Source organism: Falco rusticolus, chromosome 1 (genome assembly GCF_015220075.1).
Source record: "Falco rusticolus isolate bFalRus1 chromosome 1, bFalRus1.pri, whole genome shotgun sequence".
In the NCBI taxonomy this organism is placed as follows: Eukaryota; Metazoa; Chordata; class Aves; order Falconiformes; family Falconidae; genus Falco; species Falco rusticolus.
The window spans coordinates 38196378-38218476 of NC_051187.1; the positions used below are offsets into that span (position 1 = coordinate 38196378).

General features: G+C 47.4%; 1 protein-coding gene across 6 annotated transcripts; it reads right to left on the bottom strand.

The window, feature by feature from the left end:
• Positions 1-188: 188 nt before the first annotated feature.
• On the bottom strand, positions 189-21783 carry GGT5 (gamma-glutamyltransferase 5). 6 transcript variants are annotated; one of them, XM_037411860.1, is made up of 13 exons: positions 21670-21783; positions 20844-21143; positions 11253-11383; positions 9605-9691; positions 8319-8508; positions 7582-7739; positions 7002-7151; positions 6475-6608; positions 5667-5869; positions 5137-5228; positions 4673-4782; positions 3528-3635; positions 189-3297 (listed from the first exon to the last, which is right to left on the bottom strand). In XM_037411860.1, the coding sequence occupies exons 2-13, from the start codon at positions 21002-21004 to the stop codon at positions 3151-3153; spliced, it is 1671 nt and encodes a 556-aa protein (XP_037267757.1). In that variant the 5' UTR covers positions 21005-21143; positions 21670-21783; the 3' UTR covers positions 189-3150. The 6 variants fall into 6 exon arrangements, with proteins under 6 accessions (XP_037267757.1, XP_037267675.1, XP_037226611.1 ...); XM_037411778.1 differs by lacking the exon at positions 21670-21783 and adding an exon at positions 21572-21659; XM_037370714.1 differs by lacking the exon at positions 20844-21143 and having other exon boundaries at positions 21670-21782.
• Positions 21784-22099: the final 316 nt, after the last annotated feature.

Sequence of the window (22099 nt, forward strand, 5' to 3'; positions counted from 1 at the left end):
GAAGGGCTACAGGGAAGTGCCAAAACCAAGCTGTGAGAGACAAGTGGCATACGCAGTCATCTGCACAGTTCCTCAGTGTCTCCAGAGTGAGCAGCTGTTACTGCTGGGAACACCTGCATGAAAGTCCTCTCTCAAACAACTCCTTATGCGTTAGGCTAGGAAACAGTTTTCGAGGAGAAATTCCCAGACAGGTTTAAAACCACTTTATTAAAAATATAATTTAGAGACTTCATTAGAAAATAGAGCAGCCTCTGTACAGTGATGCTTTAGAAGTCCATCTAAGTTGACTGAGTGCAAAAATAATGCTCTCCTGTTGGCACGAACATAAATGGGGTGAGACCAGACTGGGAGGCTCTTGACCCAAGCAAATTTCAGCAGTGGTGAGTAGGTGGCAGGGCAAGAGCAGAGGAGATGAGGGAGCTTCAACCCCTCGGCTTCACTGGATGTTTTGCTGGTGAGGACTACAGGGCTGGAAGTGTCTGCCACAGTGAGAGATCTGCACTCTCATTCCTTTCTGTCTTGCAAATTAAAGCTGTGATGGGTTTCAAGACTGCTTGGTTGGCTCAGTTTCAATGTTAGTAGCAATGTAGTTGAATTGCAGTGAGCGTTGGACTACAGATAATTTGCATGTCTTTGTTTTGGGAAATAGCTGTGATACTGCTGCACTGGAAAGGTGATAGGCTGGATCACCGAGGTGTGCTTTACCCTACGGTATGTCAGAAGCGAAGGTAATTGGAGGCTTAGTTAATTGGTGACTTGTTTTTTCTGCTAGCCAAACATGATGGAGTATCGCCCAGGACACCACTGAAAGCTCCCCAAAGCCAGAACCGCTCTCCCTGTCTGCACCCAATGCCATTCTCAGTTGCTTTTTGTAAACGCTAAACTCAGTGGGGTTAGCTAGAAATAACTGCAGATCTTGCTAAAGCCAGCAGCCGGTCTAGTTTGTTGGGTCCTGAAATGTGAGCCACAGATGGTGCCTGGTGCCCTAAGTGCCTCCCTGGTGAGAACTTTGCAGCTGGGGAGTTATTTCTGACACTAGAACCAATGCACCCAGGAACTGGTAGCTGAGGTGAGTTAAAGTAGAAAACTTCAGCAAATTATGTAGATTGAATAAAACCCCAATGTCATGCCTTCCAAATGAACATAAATGCTGCTCCCCCTTGCGCTTTAAGGCCTCTTCCCTTTCTTTATTCACATTTGGCTGTAATGTAGCCTAACAGGGTGCTGTGCCTTCCGTGGCTTGAGTAAACAGCTCTGCTGGAGGGGGGGGGAAGCAGTGTGTGGAACTGGCTGTATACATAAGTAACTTGACTTCCAGATGCATGATTATGTGCTTGTGGTTATGATCTGGTAACTTGGAAATACCTTTTCATTAAGCGCAAGTACAGCTGCGGTCATCCTACAGTCCTTAGTGTACAGTTTCTGAAGGAAAACACATGTCTGGCTCTAAGCTTCACTCAGACCATCATTAAAATGCAAGTGAAGGCTGAGACTCCAACAAGTCAGTGGCTTTATTGGACAGGCTTTGTGGGTAAGAACATAGACTTAAAACCTATCTGACCTTGTTTGCAAGGGGGCGTGTGGATGGCCTTGTTTGGGTTTGTTTTTTTAATGGCTTGTGCTCAAATATTTGTTATGGTGTTTACAGAGGAATTTTACTTGCTTGTGTGTGTGTGGGGAAAGAACTAATATGCAACAGGGAGGGCTCCGCTAGCGCCTTGTTCTGGTTTGGCTTTGCTTTCAGAAACACACGCCATACTGTCTGTGCCCATAGGGAAGCACAGCCCAAACTTTCAGAAAATGGAGTTGTTGGGGGTTGTGCGAACTTGCCTCTAGGTATTTGAGAAGAGCTTTGGGGAGGTTTGGCTTTTGGGTTTTGCCCCCGTCTTTTTTTCCTTTTTTATTCCTTCCCTTAAATGTTTGATTCTCTTGGCCATTTTGAGCAGGGCAAGGCTATGGAGTAACTGCGAAAGATGTTTTGTGACCAGGTGCATGAGTTCAGGTCTCTGCTCCAGAGGTTTTCCTCTCTCTGTGATAGTTGTTAAGCAGTCCCACAGTTTCCTCCTTGTGATCTTAAGGGAACTCTAGAGACTTGTGGTAAACAGGGAGCTGGACCATGCCCTTAGGCTATAAATGGTGAGGTTCATTATAGCCCATGGCTATAAATGAAGTCTTCGATCATGTATCCTTTACATGCTGAAGAAAGCTGTAAAGCTTTCAAAAACAATAGCTCTTCCCCTGCAGTCCTCACCTACCTTCCCAAATGACTTCTCTTCTGCTGACATTGAGGCGGCAGGACTGGCACAGGCTGGCACTCCGCTCACCACAGGGAGAAGTGTCCCTGGGGAAATGAGCTGAAGCCTGTCCATCCCAGGAGCAGGGCGTTCACGTTGCCCTGTGGGAGGCTTATTCTTAAAGTCACCTGTATGCAGGGTTGAAGAAAGTTCCGGCACAGTTACTCTGAGCTTGTGGGGTCCTTTGCATCCCCAAGGCAGGGAGCAGTAGGGCAGCAGACTAGTGCTATGGTGCACTGATTTCATCTGCCACCTTTGGGAAAAGTTGGGCTTTGGGTGGGAAAACCAAGAGGGAAAGCGTAGTTTTGTTCTCTTCCCTTTCCAAACCCACACTCTAAGCCTGAATACTTAAGATTTTAAAATCCTGACCCTACAGACACTTCTTCTAATCCTCATAACCAAAATAGTTCATTGTTTCATATCACTGAGCCCCAGTAATAATAAGCTTATTGTGGCAACAGCCTGAATGAAACCAATTCTACTCTTAACTGAGACTCTCCAGCAGGAATGGAAGATACAGCTGGGTCATTTCACAGTGTTCCCAGTGGGTTTTGGATCAATTTTCCTTTCCCACTTTGTATTCTCTTATTCTGAGTAGCTGATGTGCTCAAGAAATAAGTGTTTCTATGTATCACATAAAGAATGGAAGGTGTAGCTCTAAACGCGGCTGACTTGACCTGTCCTAGTATTGCCTGAAGGTGACTTACAGTCTGCTGGGACGGGGTGTAATCATGAGTTTTGCCCATACGCTGGGAGGCATCCTGATGGGAACAGGCAATATTGGCATGTCCAAGCCAAAGCACATTCTGACTCGAGTTGTCTCCTGTGGTTTTGTGGGTTGTGGTGGTATTTCATACTAATATCCAGCCGATTTCCCCAGCTTCCTTTTATCAGAATAAGCAGAGATGCATTTTCCTTCCTTGGAAATTCCCTGCACAACATTCATTGCAAATTTAAATTCCTTTTCTTTATGTCCTCTTCTCAGCAGGCCGCTCCTAACCTCCTGTAGCGGGGAGAGGAGAGGAAATGGAATGAATGGAGCAGGGGTCTTAGGTCTTAGCGTTGCCAGGTGTGAAAACGAAGGGTGTGTATTTGGGGTCAGGTTGAGAAAGTGAGATTTCAGCAAGGAGGAGGTTAGCTAGAAGCAAGATGCAGATTATTCAGGAGAGTTACAGAAGCGATCTCCTTCCCACCAAAAGGAAAAGACAAGAAGATCCAAGGAAGACCGCTCACCTCACTGAAATGTTCCTCAAACAGGATATTGTCACCGTCTGTATGCATGATGGGAGCTGAAATGGCACGTTCCAAGTCATAGCCAAACCACAGCTTGTTTATAATTGCCTGCAATGAAACAAATCCCACTGACTGACTGGAGATATCGAGTAAGAACCTGGGTCATGTGCTGTCATCTCTGCACTGGTGTTAAGCCAGACTAGCTCTACTGCAAATCGTGCCTGCAGGATGCTGCAAACCTGGACTGTAAGAGAGGCTGCACTGCTTCAGATCAGAAGTTCTCCTAGCCTAGTCTCCTGAATTCACGGTGACCAGTACCAGATGCTCAGGGCAAGTGTAAGAACAGGGTGAGCACATACTGGTACTTCCCAGAATGCTTTCCCTGAGCCAAGGTGGTCTCCTTGACTTCAATAGCTACTGATGGATCTTCTCTTTTCCTCTTGATGGTTGCTCTTTCTGTTCTCAGATCAGGTCCTAGCATGGACTCCTTCCCGTGCTTCTCTCCAGTTGAAGAAAGATTAAGAGAAAAAAAGTCTTGTTTTACTCTTGCAGCCTTATCTGTTTTTATTTCCTGATGGCTGAACAAGATGTTTGTTACACTTCATGCTTTGGCAAGCTCTTTTTCATTAAGATTTGTTGCCCTGTGTATAGTGGTGGTTTTCTGGTTTTCTTGTTCTTTCCATCACATAACTTAGCGGTTTATTTTTTATACCTTTCTTGCTATTTAATTCTAACTTCTTCCCTTTCAAAAAACAGCCTGCTGCCTTTAGTGACTTCTGAGTTGTAAACAAAGCACCAAGGAGTCAAGACCTGAGGAGCAAGAGCAGGTGGCACTGACCATGGCTGGAAATCTGGGAAGGCTGAAAGAACTGGCAACTGCTGTGGGTTCTCTCACCTCCTCCATGCCTATTCCCTCCTGGTGGAAGTGCAGTTCCAACAGCAGAGCTGAAGGTAGCCCCTGCCCTTGCCACAGAAGCGCTAGAGGCAAGAAGGTGAGGATAGGCTGAGGCTGCAGCAGGCCTTCTTCACTGCTGCATTCCACGCAGCAGAACTAGCAGCAGCAAAGGAAGTCAAATTTTTGTTCAGGGCAGTGTGTGCTCCCCTTGCTCCATGAAGGCACTACTGTGCAGTACCTGTTCACTCACCATACTCGTAGCACTGATAATCCGGGCCCCACCTGCTCCTCCAATCACCAGCATGTCTCCCGTCTTGGAGATGAGAATGGAAGGCACCATTGCTGAGGGAGGCTTCTCTCCTGGAACAGAGGCAGAGGGTATTATTCCTCCCATGTGGCTCTGAAGGGACAGACAAGTTTATCTACCTGACCCTTCTTGCACTTCCCATGGAAAACCAAGCTGCTGTTCATTCCTCAAGACGCTCCAATCTTCCCAAACAACTAGCTTCCTTGTGCTGGGACCCCATCTCACAAGAAACTGGCCCTTTATGGCACAGGCTAAAGAGGAAGCATCTCGGTACCAGACAGGACATCCTACAAGTGTTCAGGACTTGCTGCAGCTCAGTCAGTCCAGCTGAGGAGCTACCCCCTTGTACACGGCTTGCATATCCAGCACCTGGCCCTGTGTTTTATTCTGGGGATGGGAATCCTCACCTGATTTAATGCTTTTCTTTGCCATGCAGAAATCAGCGAGTTCATTATTTAAAATAATCCCAGTTCGGTTAGAATACACAAAGGAGCCAAACCTGTAGGGAGGAAAGATGAATCCTTTCAGTGCCCAGTGCTCTCCTGCTGTGGGTGACATTAACTGATACACAGCACCCTGTGTGTTACCACTGTCTCCTCCCAGCCTGCACCCAGCTAGGGCGTCCAAAAGGTATTTGTGCTGCTGCACTGGTACCAGAGATAAGCTCTACCTGTTAGTAGTGCATGTGGGGATTTGCTCGGCCCACAGAAACTTGGCAGAGCTCAGCAAGTTGTTAATTCTTTGTGAATTGTGCTGTTCCTTTGAGCTGATGCTCAAGAAACCTTTGCTTTCCCATGAAAAAGGCATTCGTGAGTAAAAGGCTGCCTAAACCAGCGAAGCCCAAAGGGATTTGCGTTTCTGGTAACGAGCCCTTGCAGTACCCTCTAAGCCCACTACATGGCCTATGTGACTCAGTTGCCACCTTTTGGCTACTCACGGGTAGTTGATGGTGCTGGTGGCGGACACGGCACTGCCATCTGCAGCAAGCACAGAGATGTGGCTTGTGCCCTTGCTTTCGTATCTGTGGTTGTAGATGGACTCCAACAAGTTGTAATGGTTGAGCGGGTGGTCACCACGTCTGTCTATTCGGTGTCTGACAAGCTCAGCAATCTTGTCAGACAGTATGGTCCCCACAGTCTCCTGCAATCACAGCAAGCTTGTGTCACCAGAGCACAGGCATGTCTGTCTTTGGGCACATGGAAGCCTCAGTAGTCAGAGCTTGGGGACTTGCACTGGCAGCATTCAGCCCCAGCCTGAATCCCCAGGCCACTCATCACAGAACATGAAACAAGCTCAGTACTGACACACCGCAGCATTGGCATGAGCATGTGCACATCGTTTATCAGGCAAGCAAGCACCAGCCTACAGCTAACAAAGACAGCAGACAAAGTAAATGACCTAATCCCGACTCAGCCTTGGCCAACGGAGCTGCATTGCTCATGATTAACACTTCTAAGTATTTTCTTTCCTTCCATGGCTGCAAAGCAGGAGGGTGTCAGAGCATCACTTGGTACTGTAGCATTTTGCTGGCAGGCAGGATGGGCTGGGCAATAGGTAGCCTGGCTTGGGGGCTCAGTGCACAGACTAAAAATGAGCTGGTGACAGTGCAGGTTAAAAAAAAAAAAAAAAAAAAGGGGGGGGCAGGAAGTGGACTTCCCTGCTCCTTTTCTGTGAAGCAGCAGTGCAGAGGAAGCTGTCAGTGCTGTGGGTGGCTGTGGCTGCCCCTATGCACCGTGCCAACTCACCTGAGCTTCAGAGAAGGCTGGGTCACTCATATTGGGTTTTAGCATATTGCCAAACTTCAGGGCTTCTGCAATGCGATGGTAGGTTTCTACCTTCTCCTCAGGTGTTGCCAGTGATGCTTCATGGAATTTATACTCTATGGAGCAGAACAAAATAATTTTGTTAATTGACCCAAGGCAATGTTTTCTTGAAAGAAGTGTAAAAAAAAAAAGGTTGAAAGGAACCTCTTTTTCCCATCCCCATTCTTATCAGGTTCCCCCTATGCTTTAGCAGGATATGGACACAGAAACAACTAATGTACTAATGTCCACTGTGCCTCCCAATTCCTCCTGAAGCTTTGGGAAAACCATATATCCTTTGGCCTTTGCAGCACCTATGGTGATGCTGATCCACTTTAAGAATGAGCCAGTTCATCATCCTGCTGCACAACATGGTGACACTGCCGCTTTGGGGCCCATTCCTTTTCTACTGCTCTAACATAACGCTCTTGGTGAATCTCTTGCTGCCCCTTTTCCCTTAGGAATTTTACCTTCCAGTATCTTGAGGATGAACATGAGCACAGCACCTCCCATGGGTGGTCCAGGAGAAAACAGCGTGGTGTGATTGTTCAGGGTGATGTTCAGAGCCGGGGACACCTCTGCTTTGTATTCCTGAAGGTCCTCCAGTGAGATAGTGGATCCTTCAACAGAAAACCAGATGGGCAGCTGGCATTAGCACTTTAACTTCTACTAGGTGCCATCGGCTGGCTACATCACAGCCTTGGTGAAGCTTGTAAAGAGTCATCCCTGTATACTGCAAATTTCTTCCACCAAACACCTCAATGCCTTTGTGTGTCCTTATCTACCACCAAACCCCGACAACACAAAGCCTAAGGGACTTAGAGAGGCCAGTGCATGAGCACTGTAGGTGAATAGCACAGCAGTAGGTGGCTCAGAGCCCTGCTTCTGGGCCTGAGTTATAAGAAACTGGGGAAAGGTGACCCCTTCCCATGTCAGCTACCACCCCAAGTGGCAAGCAGATGGCAAGTGTTGGCTTTCCCCTGGTACTGACTCACCGTTAGCCAATTGCTGGGAAAAGGTCTATTAGTATTAAGTGTAGCTGTTACCTACCAGCCTTCCTAATGTCCTCCACCAGGGCCCTTCCTAGCTGTCCTTCATAAAATGCTGTAGCTCCTTTTTCTGCTATAGCTTGCAGTGTTTGCTGCAGTGCTGGCCACCTGAAGGTCTCTCCACGCTTCAAAAACCTTTCACCATCACATATCAGTGGGCTGTCAAAGAAGAACATCCATCAGTTTACAGCATGGGCTTATTCTTGTCCCCAGGGCCAATGTCTTTTTCCTACCCAAAGCTGATTTGATTTATGCACATTGCATACGTTCCAAGCCAGCTGCATGGAGAAAAGTTCTCAGCTGATTGCTACCCGTAGCACCACGCACGCTTTCCCCAGACAAAGTTTCCTCCACTGAAAGGATTCATCCTTTTACCCTGGCTTAGGTCAGTGGGGCTGCTGTAGGGCTCTGCTGTAAGGGGACAATTTCCACACAGACTGAGGCAGGCCAGATACAGCCAGCTGCTCCTCATGAGCAGATGTGCTTAGCAGACAGTGCTGCTGTGCTAAGCCACTTTTTTTTTTTTTTTTTTTTTTTGTAATTTAAAGTTGCTGACGGGAAAGAAATATATTTAAAAAGCACTTCTGTTATTCCTGTTATTCCCTCCCTGTCCATAGCAAGCATTCACTGAGCACAGGCCATAGCAGCAGCCTGTACTCCATGTCAGCATGTCAGAGAAAGGGTCTGAAGCTCAGAGAACAGTGGTCCTCACACTGCAGTTTAATTCATGGGTCTTACCACAGGCGGCTTCCTAGACTGGCAAAGTCTGGGTGATGGATTATTTTGTCCATAACTGGGGAAATGACAAGCGGGTCAGAAAGGAGCTTGATGGTTGGTTCAAACAGGGCTTTCCATGGTAAGCGGCCATGTCGCTTATGGGCTTCTTCATACCCACGAAGTTCTCCTGGTACAGCAATCCAGCGGGAACCTGAAGAGGAACAGCAGTGTCACAGCCAGTAAATCATTGCCTCCCTGAAAGCACTCCAATGGAAGTGTGGAGCTGTAGAGGCAACTAAGGCTTCTAAAAGCAGGCTTGGTTTTTTAGTACATTTTTCTGTTCATGTGTTTCTTCCACTAACAGCTAAAGCCAGACTCGGAGTGCACGGTGAAAGCACAAGAGGCAACAGGCACATGTTGCAGCAAGGGAGAAGGCAGCTGGACATAAGAGAAAAAGCGCTCACATGGAGCCTGGTCAAACACTAGAACAAGTGAAGCTGTGAAAATCTCCATCCTTGGAGAAGCTCAAAAATGTGACAGGTCAAGCAGCCTGAGCTAGCTCAGACATCACCCTGCTTTGAGCAGAAGATGGAGCAGAGACCTCCAACTGTCCCTTCCAACCAGAGTTGTTCCTGATTCCTTTTCAGGCTCTTCTTCCAAGGATAAGAACATCTCCTCCAGAAACTAGGACATGCCTCAAAAGAAAATGTGCTAGGGAAGGAGAATGAATGCAGCAAGAAATGTGGAGACAGCCAAGATGTGCTGCTAAAGCGAGAGTGCTTGCTGCCAAACCGGTAACGGCAAACGGTCACGGAGCCTCCTCAGGTGGGAGCGAGGTGGCAAAGCTGTAGCTGAGCTAAGCTGGAGCCCAGCAACGCAACCCCAACACTGCCAGACTGCTTCCCCAGTGTCCCCCTGGCCAAGTGCACTAGACTGATCTCATCTGCAGAAAGTCTGAGCAGCAATTAACCTTATTTTTCTCTGGAAGAACTGCTGGGAAGTGAGTGCTTTGGGAAATCTGGTCCTGAAATGCAGACTTCCTATGAAGAGAAATTACGCTGTGATTTCTCCTCAATGCTCAGCTCCCCACCCCCTCGCTGGTCAGGTTGCCAATGTGACTATGAAGCAGGCATTTTTATGGACCTAGTATTTCTTCTTACTTTTGCAAATCTCAATTCAGGACAAGCACGATCAATTAAACAGAACTTCAGATAAAGTCAGCTATGTCCTTGGTTCTCCCACCCTGTTTTTTGTGCACTGCACACCAGGAGCACACACAGCCCTCATGGCCCAGTCTGTGTCCTTACCGATGGGAATGTGAGCACAGTCAGACAATAAATCTTGTGGGAACACTCGTGGCACTGTCTCACGGGCATTGATCACTTCAACTGTTCCTAGAAAGAAGGAGAAAACACATAACGTTGTCATCCTGAAGCAGGTGAGCATCACACTTCAGCCCGCTGCAAGCACTGCACAGGCTGCCAGCCCGCGCCTGTGACGCTGTGCTGAACTGCCCTGAAGCCTTTCGCCAAATGTGTCAGGCACACTCGCAGGGTCAGGCTGTGGCTGGCACGCACTGTTTGCTCCCATGCTTTTATTTAGAGCACACTTGAGCAGTGCCTGCCTAGAGACAACAAAGGTACAGGGACGAGGCCAGGGCCTGTCTCCAGTCAATTAAGGTGTCCCCCCAGGGCACCTGGGCCTGGGACACGGGCTGGGATGTGCTGCTTCACATCTGATTTGCAGGTGGGACATGTCAGAGACATAAGCCCCGTGCTCCTTGGTGGGCCATTTTCCAAGCGATGATGAGGCACGTCCATCGTGTTTATAAGCAGAATAGTGATACACAGAGGGTCTTTCAGTATCAGGAAGCTTGAAAGGAGAAACAATCAAACAAACCCCCACCAAAACCCCCACTTATATATACTTGTATTTCAGGTCCAGCTTATTATTTTGCCTCCTTCTCTGCCTTGTATCCACAGTGCTACCTAGCACACCAAGCGCCTGAGCCGTGCATGGCCATTGCGGCTCTGTGTGGCAGGATAGTTCAGGTAGCAGAAGAGGGCTGTTGACAGGAGACAAAGTTACATGACTCTGCCAAAAGGGAAAAAATAAAAATATAGGTGTTTCGCCAAATTATGTTATTGCATAAGATACACCCGAGCACTTCCAGACTCGTGACTCTATGAGACTACTTGGCAGGGGGTTTAAAACTACAATATTGTTACTGTGTTCATTGTTGATTTCACTGTTTAGATCTATAAGCTCTGGGGGCTTTGGGGAGCCAAGACAATTAAAAAACCCCAACATTAAAAACATAAAATCAAGAACACAACACTAGGGCTTAAGCCAAGCACAGGAACACTTCCCAGCAGGCCCCCAGTGCTAGATTTCTGCAGTGAAGATGCATCTCCTGGGACAGGAGGTCTCACCACCGCTTTGGGGAGTCCTGCCCACGCCAGCATGAGAAGCAGCCCCCGTGTTGGCTGGCTCTGCCTGAGCTGCTGGTGCAGGATGAGCCCAAGGGCTCAGCTGAGCCAGGGACTGCCCCATGTTGCTGGGGAGGTTGCCAGCACACACACCTCACTCCACGCCTGTCTACCTCCATGGCAGCCCAGCAGCAGCTCGGTCAGCACTGCTTATGCCTTGCTGCACTGTCACATTGATGTGACATTTGAAATATAATTTGGGATTGCTTTGGAGGGGGAAGGAAAGGCAAAGTCAGTTCATTTTAAACTCAAAGCTCCTTCCCCACACACACATTGCTATGAAAAGATGCACTCCCTGTAATGGATGCTTTGGGTTAAGAAAAAGAATGTGGTTTGTGATCAGAGGATGCATCTTCTATCTTCAAAAAATTGTTCTGAGACAACATGAAGGATTTTGACTTCCCTACAGCAGCTGGGTGTCTGCAGGGAAACAGGGCACCATGGAGCAGCCAGGGCTGGCCCATACCTGTGCTGGCATTATAGATGGTAAATACGACTCCACCACCCAGGCCCGAACTCTGAGGGTTCATCACTGAGGTGCAGATCAAGCCAGCGATGGCAGCATCCACAGCTGTGCCTCCACTTTTCAGGATGTCCCTGTGGTGGAAAGGGAGTTAAAAAGACAATGTTTAAATCCAGGAACGTCAGAGTGGAGGAGCCACATGCAAATGTCTCCCTGGGGCACTTGTAAGGCAGCCCCAGCTTGATGAGAGCAGTTTGCAGTTGGAGAAAGCTATTGGCAGCAGTACGGGTGGGGGAGAGTGCGGGACGGTGCCTGCCTTTGTGGGAGTGAGAAAGAAAAATTAGTGGGAAAGAAGGAAGAATCTGCAGGATGGCAGAACAGCTCAGGGCCAGACCTGTGCAAGGATGTCGTCTTCCTCTAGGCAGAGTGAGACGGAGAACTGCAGCTGCAGACAAAAAGGGACTGCAGGAAGCTCCCAAACATAGAGAAGGATGTTCTTGGCAGAGAAGAGAGCTTTCCACATGCTGGGAAGCAAATAACTGACTTAACTCCCCACCTACCATTCCCAATAAAAAGGCATATGCTGGTCAACAGGACAGGGGCACTGAAGCAGGAACAATGGGTCCATGAAAAGCAGACTCCTGATACTTCACATGTCAATTAGCACAAAATTCAGGCCTTACTTCCTTGCTCCTACAATGTGCCTTCCTGGGCTTATGCGATACTAGCACAAAAATCCCACTCCCTCCCCGTATCCCCAAAGGCAAAACAAAAACAAGAACAAACAGAAAAAAACTGCTCAACTGTTTAACTAGGCACAGCCACTCCGAAGAACACAGAGGCATTAAGCCTCACGCTGCAGCAATAAGTTTCTGCTAGAGAAATGTATCCAAACAAATGCTTCCCTCAAGCACAGCTGTAAAAAACAGGTAACTTTTCCTTGCAGCAGAAGTGTGGTGGGGTGGGGTTTCCTTGCAGAGCCTGCCAGTAGCCAGCACTAGTATTTGCAAGGAACATTTCTGACTGTTTGGAGTGGGATATTGCTTAGATAAGCCAGAAGGAAAAGTGGGATAGTTCATTAATTGGAGTGCAACTGCCCCCAGGGGCTGCGACAGGAACACAGAGCACATGCAGGGACTGCTGTTTATTTTACATCCATTGATGCAGCTGGAAGCTGCTGGGGCTTGGGAACAGGATGCTGCCAGCAAGCACACTGATTGCGGCTTTCCTTTGTTTCTGTAAGCGCCTTTGGAGTCACTGCCTGTAAGGAAACGGCATGTGAACAAGTGGGGAGAAAAGAAATGGTAGGGAACCACCGAGCTTTCTGGTTTTGGTCTGCACGGCTTTTAGCCTTCTAGCTGCTCCCTGGCCGTAGGTCCAAAAATGGAGCCTGAGGCTCCGGCTCACCCATTCATCTCCTTGCAGCAGGGGTAAGACTCTCACCACACAAATGTCCCTGGCTTGTGATTTTCTGAAATAGAAGCTTTTGAATTGGTAACAATAGAAGGGAAGGACAAGGGCTTCACGAGAAACTGAGTTTCCCCTGCAGAAGGCCCGGACAGCATGTTAGAAAGTTGGGGAAGGAGGGGAGAAGGACCACCACATTGGCCCAGGACAGTGCTCCCCAGAGCCCCTGGATGATGGGCTAACGAGGCAGCACATGTATGAAGACTGGTGCCAGGGAAAACTATGGCTCTGAGATAATCTGCAATGAAAAACAACCTTAAAAAGAAACTTTGAGATTGTATGGTATTCATTTCAGTGCAGTGCATTAAGAAATAAGATCTTAACGTGGAACATCAGACTTGTTTTCCCAAAGCCTGAAAAGCACCAGATTCTAACCCAAGTTCCTGGCGACATTCACAGCTGTGTAAGTGGTTGCACATCTTGCACTACTTCTTGTCCCAGGACCCTCCTGCCACTCTCCTTCTGAAGCCAGTGCCACACACCCCTCACCATGTCCCCAGAAACACTTGTGCCTGCTCTGACGAAGACCATCATGCTTTCTTGTGTCATCTGGTGATGGCCATCTACCTGCTCCGGAAGATGAGCTGTTCCCACACCCCCACACCCCCCACCCACACCCCCAGTCTGCACCACTGCAACTGCATTAACTTAGCGTGCTCTGAAGGGTGACCACAGTTAATCAAATCATGGATTTAATATTGTACACCTAGATGGCCTGTTTCTGGATGATGCTGAGATTTGTTGGTGTTCCCAAGTACTCGTTTATAAAAGCAACATTGTGGGCTAAATACCCTTTAACTACTGCAAATATAGTGCCATATGCACAAAGCATGTAAACCTGAGTTTCTTAGCAACGCTCCAACACTCCCAGTCAGACATACAGCCAGGATAACACAAGCCTTGTTAACTCCAGTTTGTAGCTGTACCCTTGGCTCCCACTGGGATCAGGGAGGATAAATGAGGTCAAGGTCTCAGCAGAAAAGGTGTATCTAACTGCTAAACAGAGCAGCAAACTTCTCCAGGGACCTGAGACCTGGACTGTTACTGCTGTGGGCAAAGTGACACAGATTTCCTGAGAGCATTAAGGTAGAAGTTGGAGGAGGATGTTCACCGGACAGTGGAGAGGACTTCAGCAGTGCTGCCAGGACGGACACATCCTGCCTGTCACAGCAGAGGCAAACCAAGTCCCTAGTGACTAGCTCTTGTTAATCACATTTTGCAATAGAAACAAGATGTCAAGAAGAACAGAATTTCCAGATAATTCATAAGTGCTTTCCATACCACTCCTGTGCCTCTATTGGTGGCAACAGTTCACATCTGGTTGCAAATACCACATCCAACACCACACAGTCAAACCTGTTTGTTGCTCAAGGGAAGGAGGGCTTTCCAGTTGCCTACTGCCTTGCAGTGAGCACCACAGGAGGGACAGTTAAGGTTTCCCAGCCACCAGCACAGCATGCGGCACCTGAGACCACCTCAGTGTGGCATAAGCTGTGTGATACTGAGCATGGTCCTTCATCTGCTGCTTCTTTGGGGACAGGGTTTAGGGGAAAGGGGAGCTGAGACTTTGCCCCAAAACTAGTAATCATCTTGGCTTTTCGCAGCCTGGCAGAAAGCACTCCCAGGTCCAAGTCCCACAAACATCTTGGAGGGTTTGCACACCACACTGACGTTGTTTCCCTGGCTCTATGGGGGTGCCTGTGTTTTCACTTGCACCCCAGCACAGGGAGTGTCCTGTGGCACAGGACAGGCACAGTGATAGCCAAGGAAAAGCAAGACTTAAGACTGGGCTTTTAGCTCAAGCTCAGAAACAAGTGAACCCAGCAAAGGTAAAACCAAATCCTGATCAGGGTTATTAACAAGATCTCTTTTGAGCTGCTTTGCTTTTTTACCCAGAAGCCTGATATGTGTCCCAGACCATCAGCGCAGGGTCCAGGGCCCACAGCCATTCCATGCTATCTGCAGACTGGCCCCCAGTCTCGACAGCTTTCCCTCCAGCCTCTTTGGAGACTGAAACACAACAAAAAACACTACTCTCTGAGCTGGCTCTCGGTATATCACACTTGGCTCCCCGTGCCTGGCTCATCTGCTTTCAGCCAGAGCGCTGCCACTTCCTTGGAAGTGGTGCCTAGGGAACTTGGAGCCATGGTGTCTTTTTCATCTAGCTAGACTGGCAGAGTACACCCTGTCCCATTAGGTTGCTCCTTTTATATGGATCAACTGCTATGACTAGCTTAGTCACACCACCCCTCAAATCAAAACGTGCTACCTTATCAGGTCTCTCTAGAGATATCTTACTGCTGCAGCTGACAAGATGTGATAACGTGTTTTGTCCTATATCCTTCCTGCCATTTAGTTTCATCTTTAGGGTTTGGCCATTAAGGGAGTTTCCTTAAAGCCAGGAGAAGAGAAGGGTGTTAACAACCAAGTCCCGCTCCTGCAACAGCAAAACAGGGATTCACCCTCCCAGGAAGGGTGAATGATGGCACTTTGCTCACACAATCCTCACAGCAAAGGCTATCTATGGTGGGCTGCAGACCAAGTCTGCTGTTGTGCTCTGGGCTAGAATGAGCCCTGAAATAATTTTAAATACAGTGGAAATGCTAAGGTATTCAATTATATTGACTTCTTTTTCCTGCTAAAGATAGCCAGGGGCTGGGAGGAGACCACCCATTATATAGCAGCTGCCTGTAAGATTTACGAAGAGCAAAAGCAACAGCTATTTCTGTAAAAAAGGGCCAGATGCCAAATTTAAAACTGTTAAAATAAAGGAAGGGAAAGCAAATCCTTTGGGATATAAAAATTCTTCAGAAATGCTGCTGGGCCATCACTGAAAAGTATTTTTTACAGCAGATTCTCTGCCTAGAACTGAGCTTCCCAGGACCGCGGGCATTTTCTGACTGTTAAATTGTCACCATTCTCACCCTGTCCCCCAGGAGGGCATTCGTTTCAGAAGCAGCCAGTTCCCAGGGTTTATGCTAGGCTACACTGAAGATGTGGGATCAGAGATAGCTGCTGGGCCAGGTCAGGTCAGCTAGCCTTGCTGCAGGAAATCCCATTGCTGGGAACAAGCACTTTGCCTAAATCTCTCCCTGGCTTTATGGTACCATTTGGGAAACAAACGGATGCAGAGCAGTGGATGGCAGAGCTCAAATGGCACAGTGGTGATGGAAAAAGCTTCTTCCATCGCCAGGAGGGACCAAGTGGTTCAGAGTTGGAGATGAAGGTGGGTTTGGGCACTGCTCACTGCCAGGGCAATCACCTCGTGTCTCCTCATGGATTCTCAACCCGAGGACAAATCACTGAGGTGGACTTCAGTACCAAATCCACATCCTTGGGTTAAAAACTGCTCTGACTCTCCTTTTAGCCTCCCACCCCTGCTTCATTCAGGGATGAATTTTCTTCCAGCACAGGGCCCCTGTCTGGAGCAGACAGCTGCACAATATTGCTTTCAGTCCCCAACCTCCAGCAGTAAAACCATTGCAGCAAAAGACCCAGCCTTGTTCAGCCCTGAGAACTGGGCACTGATGGCTGAGAGCAAGTCTAGCACAGGACCTGCCAACAAGGATGCTGACACACTGGAGGCTTGCAGAGATTGGTCGCTTTCTGCGGGGAGCCCAAGAGTTGCATAAAGGTTTCAGAAAGTCCAACCTTACACAGTTGCAGAATATACAAACACCATCTCTAGGGCTGGAAAACCCAAGCCTGAGGATGACAGCAAGAGTAGCAAACAGGATCTGTGAGTCTGTGACCCATCTCCTGCTTGTACTGGCAAATTACAAAGACACACGTTTCTTTCACTGACCCTTCCTTCACAGCTGCACTATCGGTGAGGGAAACACAAGGGCCCCAAGATGTTTTCCCCAACCTACCATCCCACTTGTTAAAAGACAAGATTGCTCTTCAGGCAAGAGGTTTAGTTCAGTTATTCACAACAAATTCAACTGAAAATTCTATTGGGAGCACACAAAGGCTCTGTCTTAAACAGCAGCATCTTAAACCAACACAGTATCGTGTAATGCCTCAGGAATTTCATTACTGCTAATGACAATTCACAGAGCATGTGGTTTGAGTTTCTCTCTTTTTTTTTTTTTTAAAGAAGGCAAGTTTTTTTAATTAAAGAATAAAATTTATAAGTAGGTCAGAGATTAGGTGCTGCTTTGAGCTTCTAAGACTTCAGGCGCCAGCCAGACCAGCGTGATTGGTTTCATGCCCATCCTGCACTGGAGGTTCTCGGAGCATCCCCCCCAAGGGTTGCAGGGAGCCTGGTGGAGGGGATTTGAGGATGAAAGGGGTGGCTACAGCGGGGGGGGGTGGTGGTCGTGGTGCAGCCAGGGACCCAGCAGAGACAGGGTCTGCGGGGCCAGTCGGGGAGCACAGGGACCAGCCGGCACTGTTGAACGGCCCTGATGTGCCTTTAGGGACTGGTTACAATGACTCCTGCGCTCACCACTGTGGCGGGCGGGCAGACTGACAGGTTCAACTACAACGTGGTTTTCATTTGATTGTAGCTTTACCATAGCCTATTTTTTTTTTTTTTTTCGCTGGAGGTCACTTTTTTCCTTGTTGTATGTCACCACTAAAAGCATTCAGCAATTGCCAAAAAATTAGACTGAGGAAATGCATTGTTTTACTTGGTTTAAACTCTAGAAAATTTGATGGGAGGCTCTGCAGCATACAAGTACAAAGCCAGAGGTAGTCTGCCTCCAGTTCAAACAATTGACTTTAATTTGGCCGAGTTGTCTGCTTTGGGAGGAAAAAAAAAAAACCAAAACAGATCATTAAAAATTTTGCTCATATTTTTTCACTTTTTTTTATATATACAGAAATGTATATGTGTGTGGTCATCAATGAATTAACCAGTTTGGGTAAATTAATTCTCCTGTGCTTTCTAAATAATGATAGCAGAAATGAGCTGGTTCCAACACTGAGCTGCAGAGGCTAAATACAGCTTCCTCAAAAAAACTGCATCTGGTAACAGCCATGGCTTTGGGGCACAGAAAAAACAAGCAAATTACTATCCTTAGTACTTAGTGCTCCCCAGGCTGGACCACGAGCAAGGAGAGTCGCTGTGTCCTGCCTCAAACACAGAGGAGATGGGAGAGGAGTGAGGTGGCTGAGCTGTGGGAGGCAGGATCAGGGCAGAAGAAAGCCCATAAGGCTGAGAAATCTGGGAGCCGGGGGGTAGGGGTGGTGTTGAGTTTGGTATGATGAGAAGACCAGAAATAGTGACTGCAAAGGCTCAAACACCAGCACAGGGAGATGGGTACCTGTGAGAAGGAGCAGCCACAGAGCTGTGGGTGAGGCAGCAACCGGGCAGAAGAGAGCAGCAGCACGGGTAGCAAAGGGCCCAGCAGGGGCTCAGGAGCTGCAGTACAGGTCCCAGCTCTTGTGCCTTTGGGAATCTCACCATTCGTGATTGTTCACCCAACTCCTCAACTCTTTACAATATTTCAAGTCCAAACAGCTAGTGTAAAAATTTGTAAATGTTTGCATAACTGCAGAAAAAAAGAGTGAAGATCTAAATACAGTACTTAGAACCCCAAGATTAATTATTTCTTCTTGTTTCCTCTCTCCTAAGTCTCATGAATTTGGGAGTTTAATTATTTTTGAACAGCAGTAGTCAACAGGATTTTTGTAATCTCAAAAACACTCAGTTGACTGACTTGGCAGTGCCTGGGAAGGTGTTAGGGTTGTGCCTCAAGGATGCTTGCCTTTTCCAACTCTCGCTTTGTTGCTGAAGTGGCAAATGAAGGGGCAGCTCACAGGTGGAGACAGCAGGACCTAATGGCTATGAGTATTCTAAGAAATTGGATTTTATTGCTACTGCTATGACAAAACTCCTACGTGATGTTAAAATTTTGCAGGAGGCTGCTGTATGCTGCTCAGCTCCTGATCAAGACCTCTGGGCCAGGCTCAAGGAAGCCCTCCCCCTGCCAAGTCACACAGGGGGTCAGCGCGAGATGTACCCTGAGCAGAGCAGATTGCTCTGAAAGGCAGAGACCCTGGTCATAGCGACTCTGATGTGGCATCCACGCAGTGTAACTGCCATGTTAGACTTCCTTACTTATACTGGTGAGGTATAAATATACTGCAGACTGCTATGAAAATTAATTTAGTGGTAACTATCACGTGCTAATAGCTAAGATGTGACATACACTTACAACAGCACAGAAACGGCTGGGAGAAAATGAACAAGATCACATGCAGTAGAGAGCATGCAGTAAGCTTCCTCCAAAGATAAAATGTTCCTTCCTTTACAAGCCACCACTGTGGGCCAGCGGGGACAAAAAGATGAAGACAACAATGTCTAAGAGAAGGGCAAACATTATACTTCTGATCACAAGCTCTGTTGCAGAGGAATGTTTTTATAAACAGTTTCACCTCTATTATGATCTATTGCAAGAACATGGTCTGATAGCTCAAGGTGTGAGAACACCACAGGAGTTTGCTTCATTCCAAGTATAAGGACCGCACAAAATGAGCACAAAAGTTTCCAAGTATGGCTGGAGGCAAAAGATACTGGGAAAAGCAGCAGACAGCATGCAGCAGTAGAGGAGTAGAGCTAACCACCAAGCAAAGGGTGAGTGGTGTAGAGCCAAAATGAAGGAGGAGAATAATCTTGGCTGGGGAGATCTGGAGGGCTGGGGAAGAGAGCTTGGAGCCGCAGGATGTGATGTGCGGATGCCCCAGGCTGGGGAAAAGGGGGAAAAATGGATGATGGGAAGTTGGAGGAGGGCAGAATTTTGTCGGGATCATTGGCAAACTATTTGTAGGAAATCTAACATGGTTTGTCAGACCAGAGGGACACCATATACCTTGTCAGCAAGTGTACTGGAAGCACAGCTACAGCAAATGGTTGAGGGTGTGGAAACAGGTGCAGCTTCTTGCAAAGAGAAGGGATGGAAACAGGTGACGGCCCAGAAGCAGCAGCCAGCTAATCAAAGCCTCTCAGTTGCCCACCTGATCACAGATTTCTGTGGCTCTCACTTCAGCATCTTCGAGCTGAGTCTACACTACTGCAAGTTAAAAATTACAAAAGCTGCAAATAGCTGGTTTTGCCAGCACATTCTTTGGGTAATCCAATAATGTTTTTCCCTCTATTTCCATTAATACTGATTTAAAAGATACTTCTTCTGCCCTCCAAGGAACTAACCTGTGGCTTAGTGTAAAAAACCCCATGTCATTCCTTGACATACGTGTAGCTACAGTGCATTTCTTCCATATGTGTCAGCACATCATTGCAAGAACCACAGGTACAACGTGACAGGCATGGTATAATGGCACCCACATCTCACTTCTCTCCCTACAAGGCAGAGTACACAGCTCCAGCATCCATTCCTGCAGCATCCAGCACTGCCCATAGCTGTGAAGTTCCATCCTTCTACTTTCATGTATACAAGCATTTAAGAATTGAAGTAACAGTAATAATAACATAAGAGTCAAAAAGTTTGAGAGAAGTTGCTACACAAATTAGAACCTGGGCAGCTAGAGAAATTTTTAAACCTACATCTTTCCTCCCAAGCGATGCAAGTATGTCTTTTGTACTTACATTGTCTTGGATGAATTTCTGTTAAATCCATTCTTCGCTTTCCAACAGAGTGTCTTTGCTTCAGTGCAGAAACACACCCCTTAAAGGCTGGGATGCCCAGTCCCCCTTACCCTCTCAGCCTGCCTCCCTTCCTTGCCTCTACTGAAGCCCAGCTGCAGCTCTCTGCTAGCTCCTTCCGTTTCTTCCTTAATTTATTTCTAAGCTACTTATTTGGCAGACTTACCACCACAAAGTGAACAGTTAATTTCCCCCTTCCCCACTTAAAAACAACCTTGTATTTGTATACTACAACTATTTGTACCTTCCAAAAAAAGCCATGGGTATGCACAGCTGCAAGTTTTTTGACACTGGATAATGATGATAAGCATCAGCTGTGGAGTCAGGGCTCCATCCGCTCTCAGAGCTGCTCCACTGCTGGTAAGAGAGCACCCAGGGAGCAGTACTACTGCTCATCCCCAGAAGCAGGGACAAGACAGACACCCAGCTCACTCCCGTAGTTGTTATGTGTCCTGTCAGTCTGGGTCCACAACATACACAATATGTAACATGAAAAACCAAGAGGTCCATGCACATACCGGCCAATGACAGAGCAGGTCTCAGTGTCGGCAGCCACGGCACCGTGCAGGTAGCGCTGAGGACCGCACTTGGGTTGAGTCAGGATGACCACAAGCACAACCACTGCTGCCAGCACCCCCAGGGTTAGCATCACCAAACAACAGATCTTCCCCGTAGACATGTCTCGTCCTGTGCCGTCGGAGACAGCTGGGAGGCTTTGACTCCTTTTGCGAAGGTGCCTGCTTTGCTCGGGGTGGCAGCAGAGGGTCCCGGCACTTTGGGGAGGGACGTCTCGCTGAGGCGGGCTCTGGCCCCTGTGACTAAGAATTACATTCTTTTTAAAGTTAAAAGCTGCTAAAACCGAAAACAGTGTACTCTTTCCTGCTCTCTGTGTGAGAGGCTTTTCCCGCTCTTTTATAAAGTAAACTTCTTCTGGCATATCCCTTATGCATTTTTTTTTTTTTAAGTCTCTGATTAAAGCATTTAACTCTTTCACTGCTAAAGCACTTGAAAGTGAAATCTCTACACTGCTTATTGGCTTCAAACAGCCTCCCTGTCTTCACATTCTTGCTACGTAGAGCAAATTACCAAACAAAGGCAGCCCCTACATGGTGAATCACGGGGAAAATTACTACATCAATCCGACATTGCAAACTTGAGGTATTTTCTTTCCATAAGACTACTCTAAGAAGCAAAAGCTAAATACAAAATTTTTAAAAAAGCACCAAAAAATCCCCTCTTACTTTACCTTATGTTTTAGTATAATCTTGCTTTTTTCCTTTTTTATTATTAAATCTTGCCAGTGTCCAAACCATACATCTTCTGTATATAAGCATAACAGAATACCTTGAATAAAGCAGCACGCCTCTGCATGTCGGCAAAATATTAGAGCTAAAAGCTCTGACGTCCAGCCTGTATCAGTCAGCAGCCACGGCATGCAGGAAGCGAACGGCTGCTAGGTAAGACCAGATCTGATCCTTAACAGCAGCGATAAGCAGCATGAATTGCTACATAATGCAACTGGCCCCAGCTAGCTCTTTAAGAGCCTCTTAATTATACAGTTCTCCTTGCACTTAAGAAGTTAAAGATACAGCTCCACATCTGCCTGCAATTTTTCTAAAAGATGTTCCCTGTGATCCTTTTCCAGCTAGATTTGGGAGAAGGGGAATTCACCTGTGCAGATTTACACCTCTATTTCAGTATAGACTTTAAACTTGTACCCACTAAAACTTTATCTCATAGCTAAGTAATACTATTTCATGTATCATATCTCAAG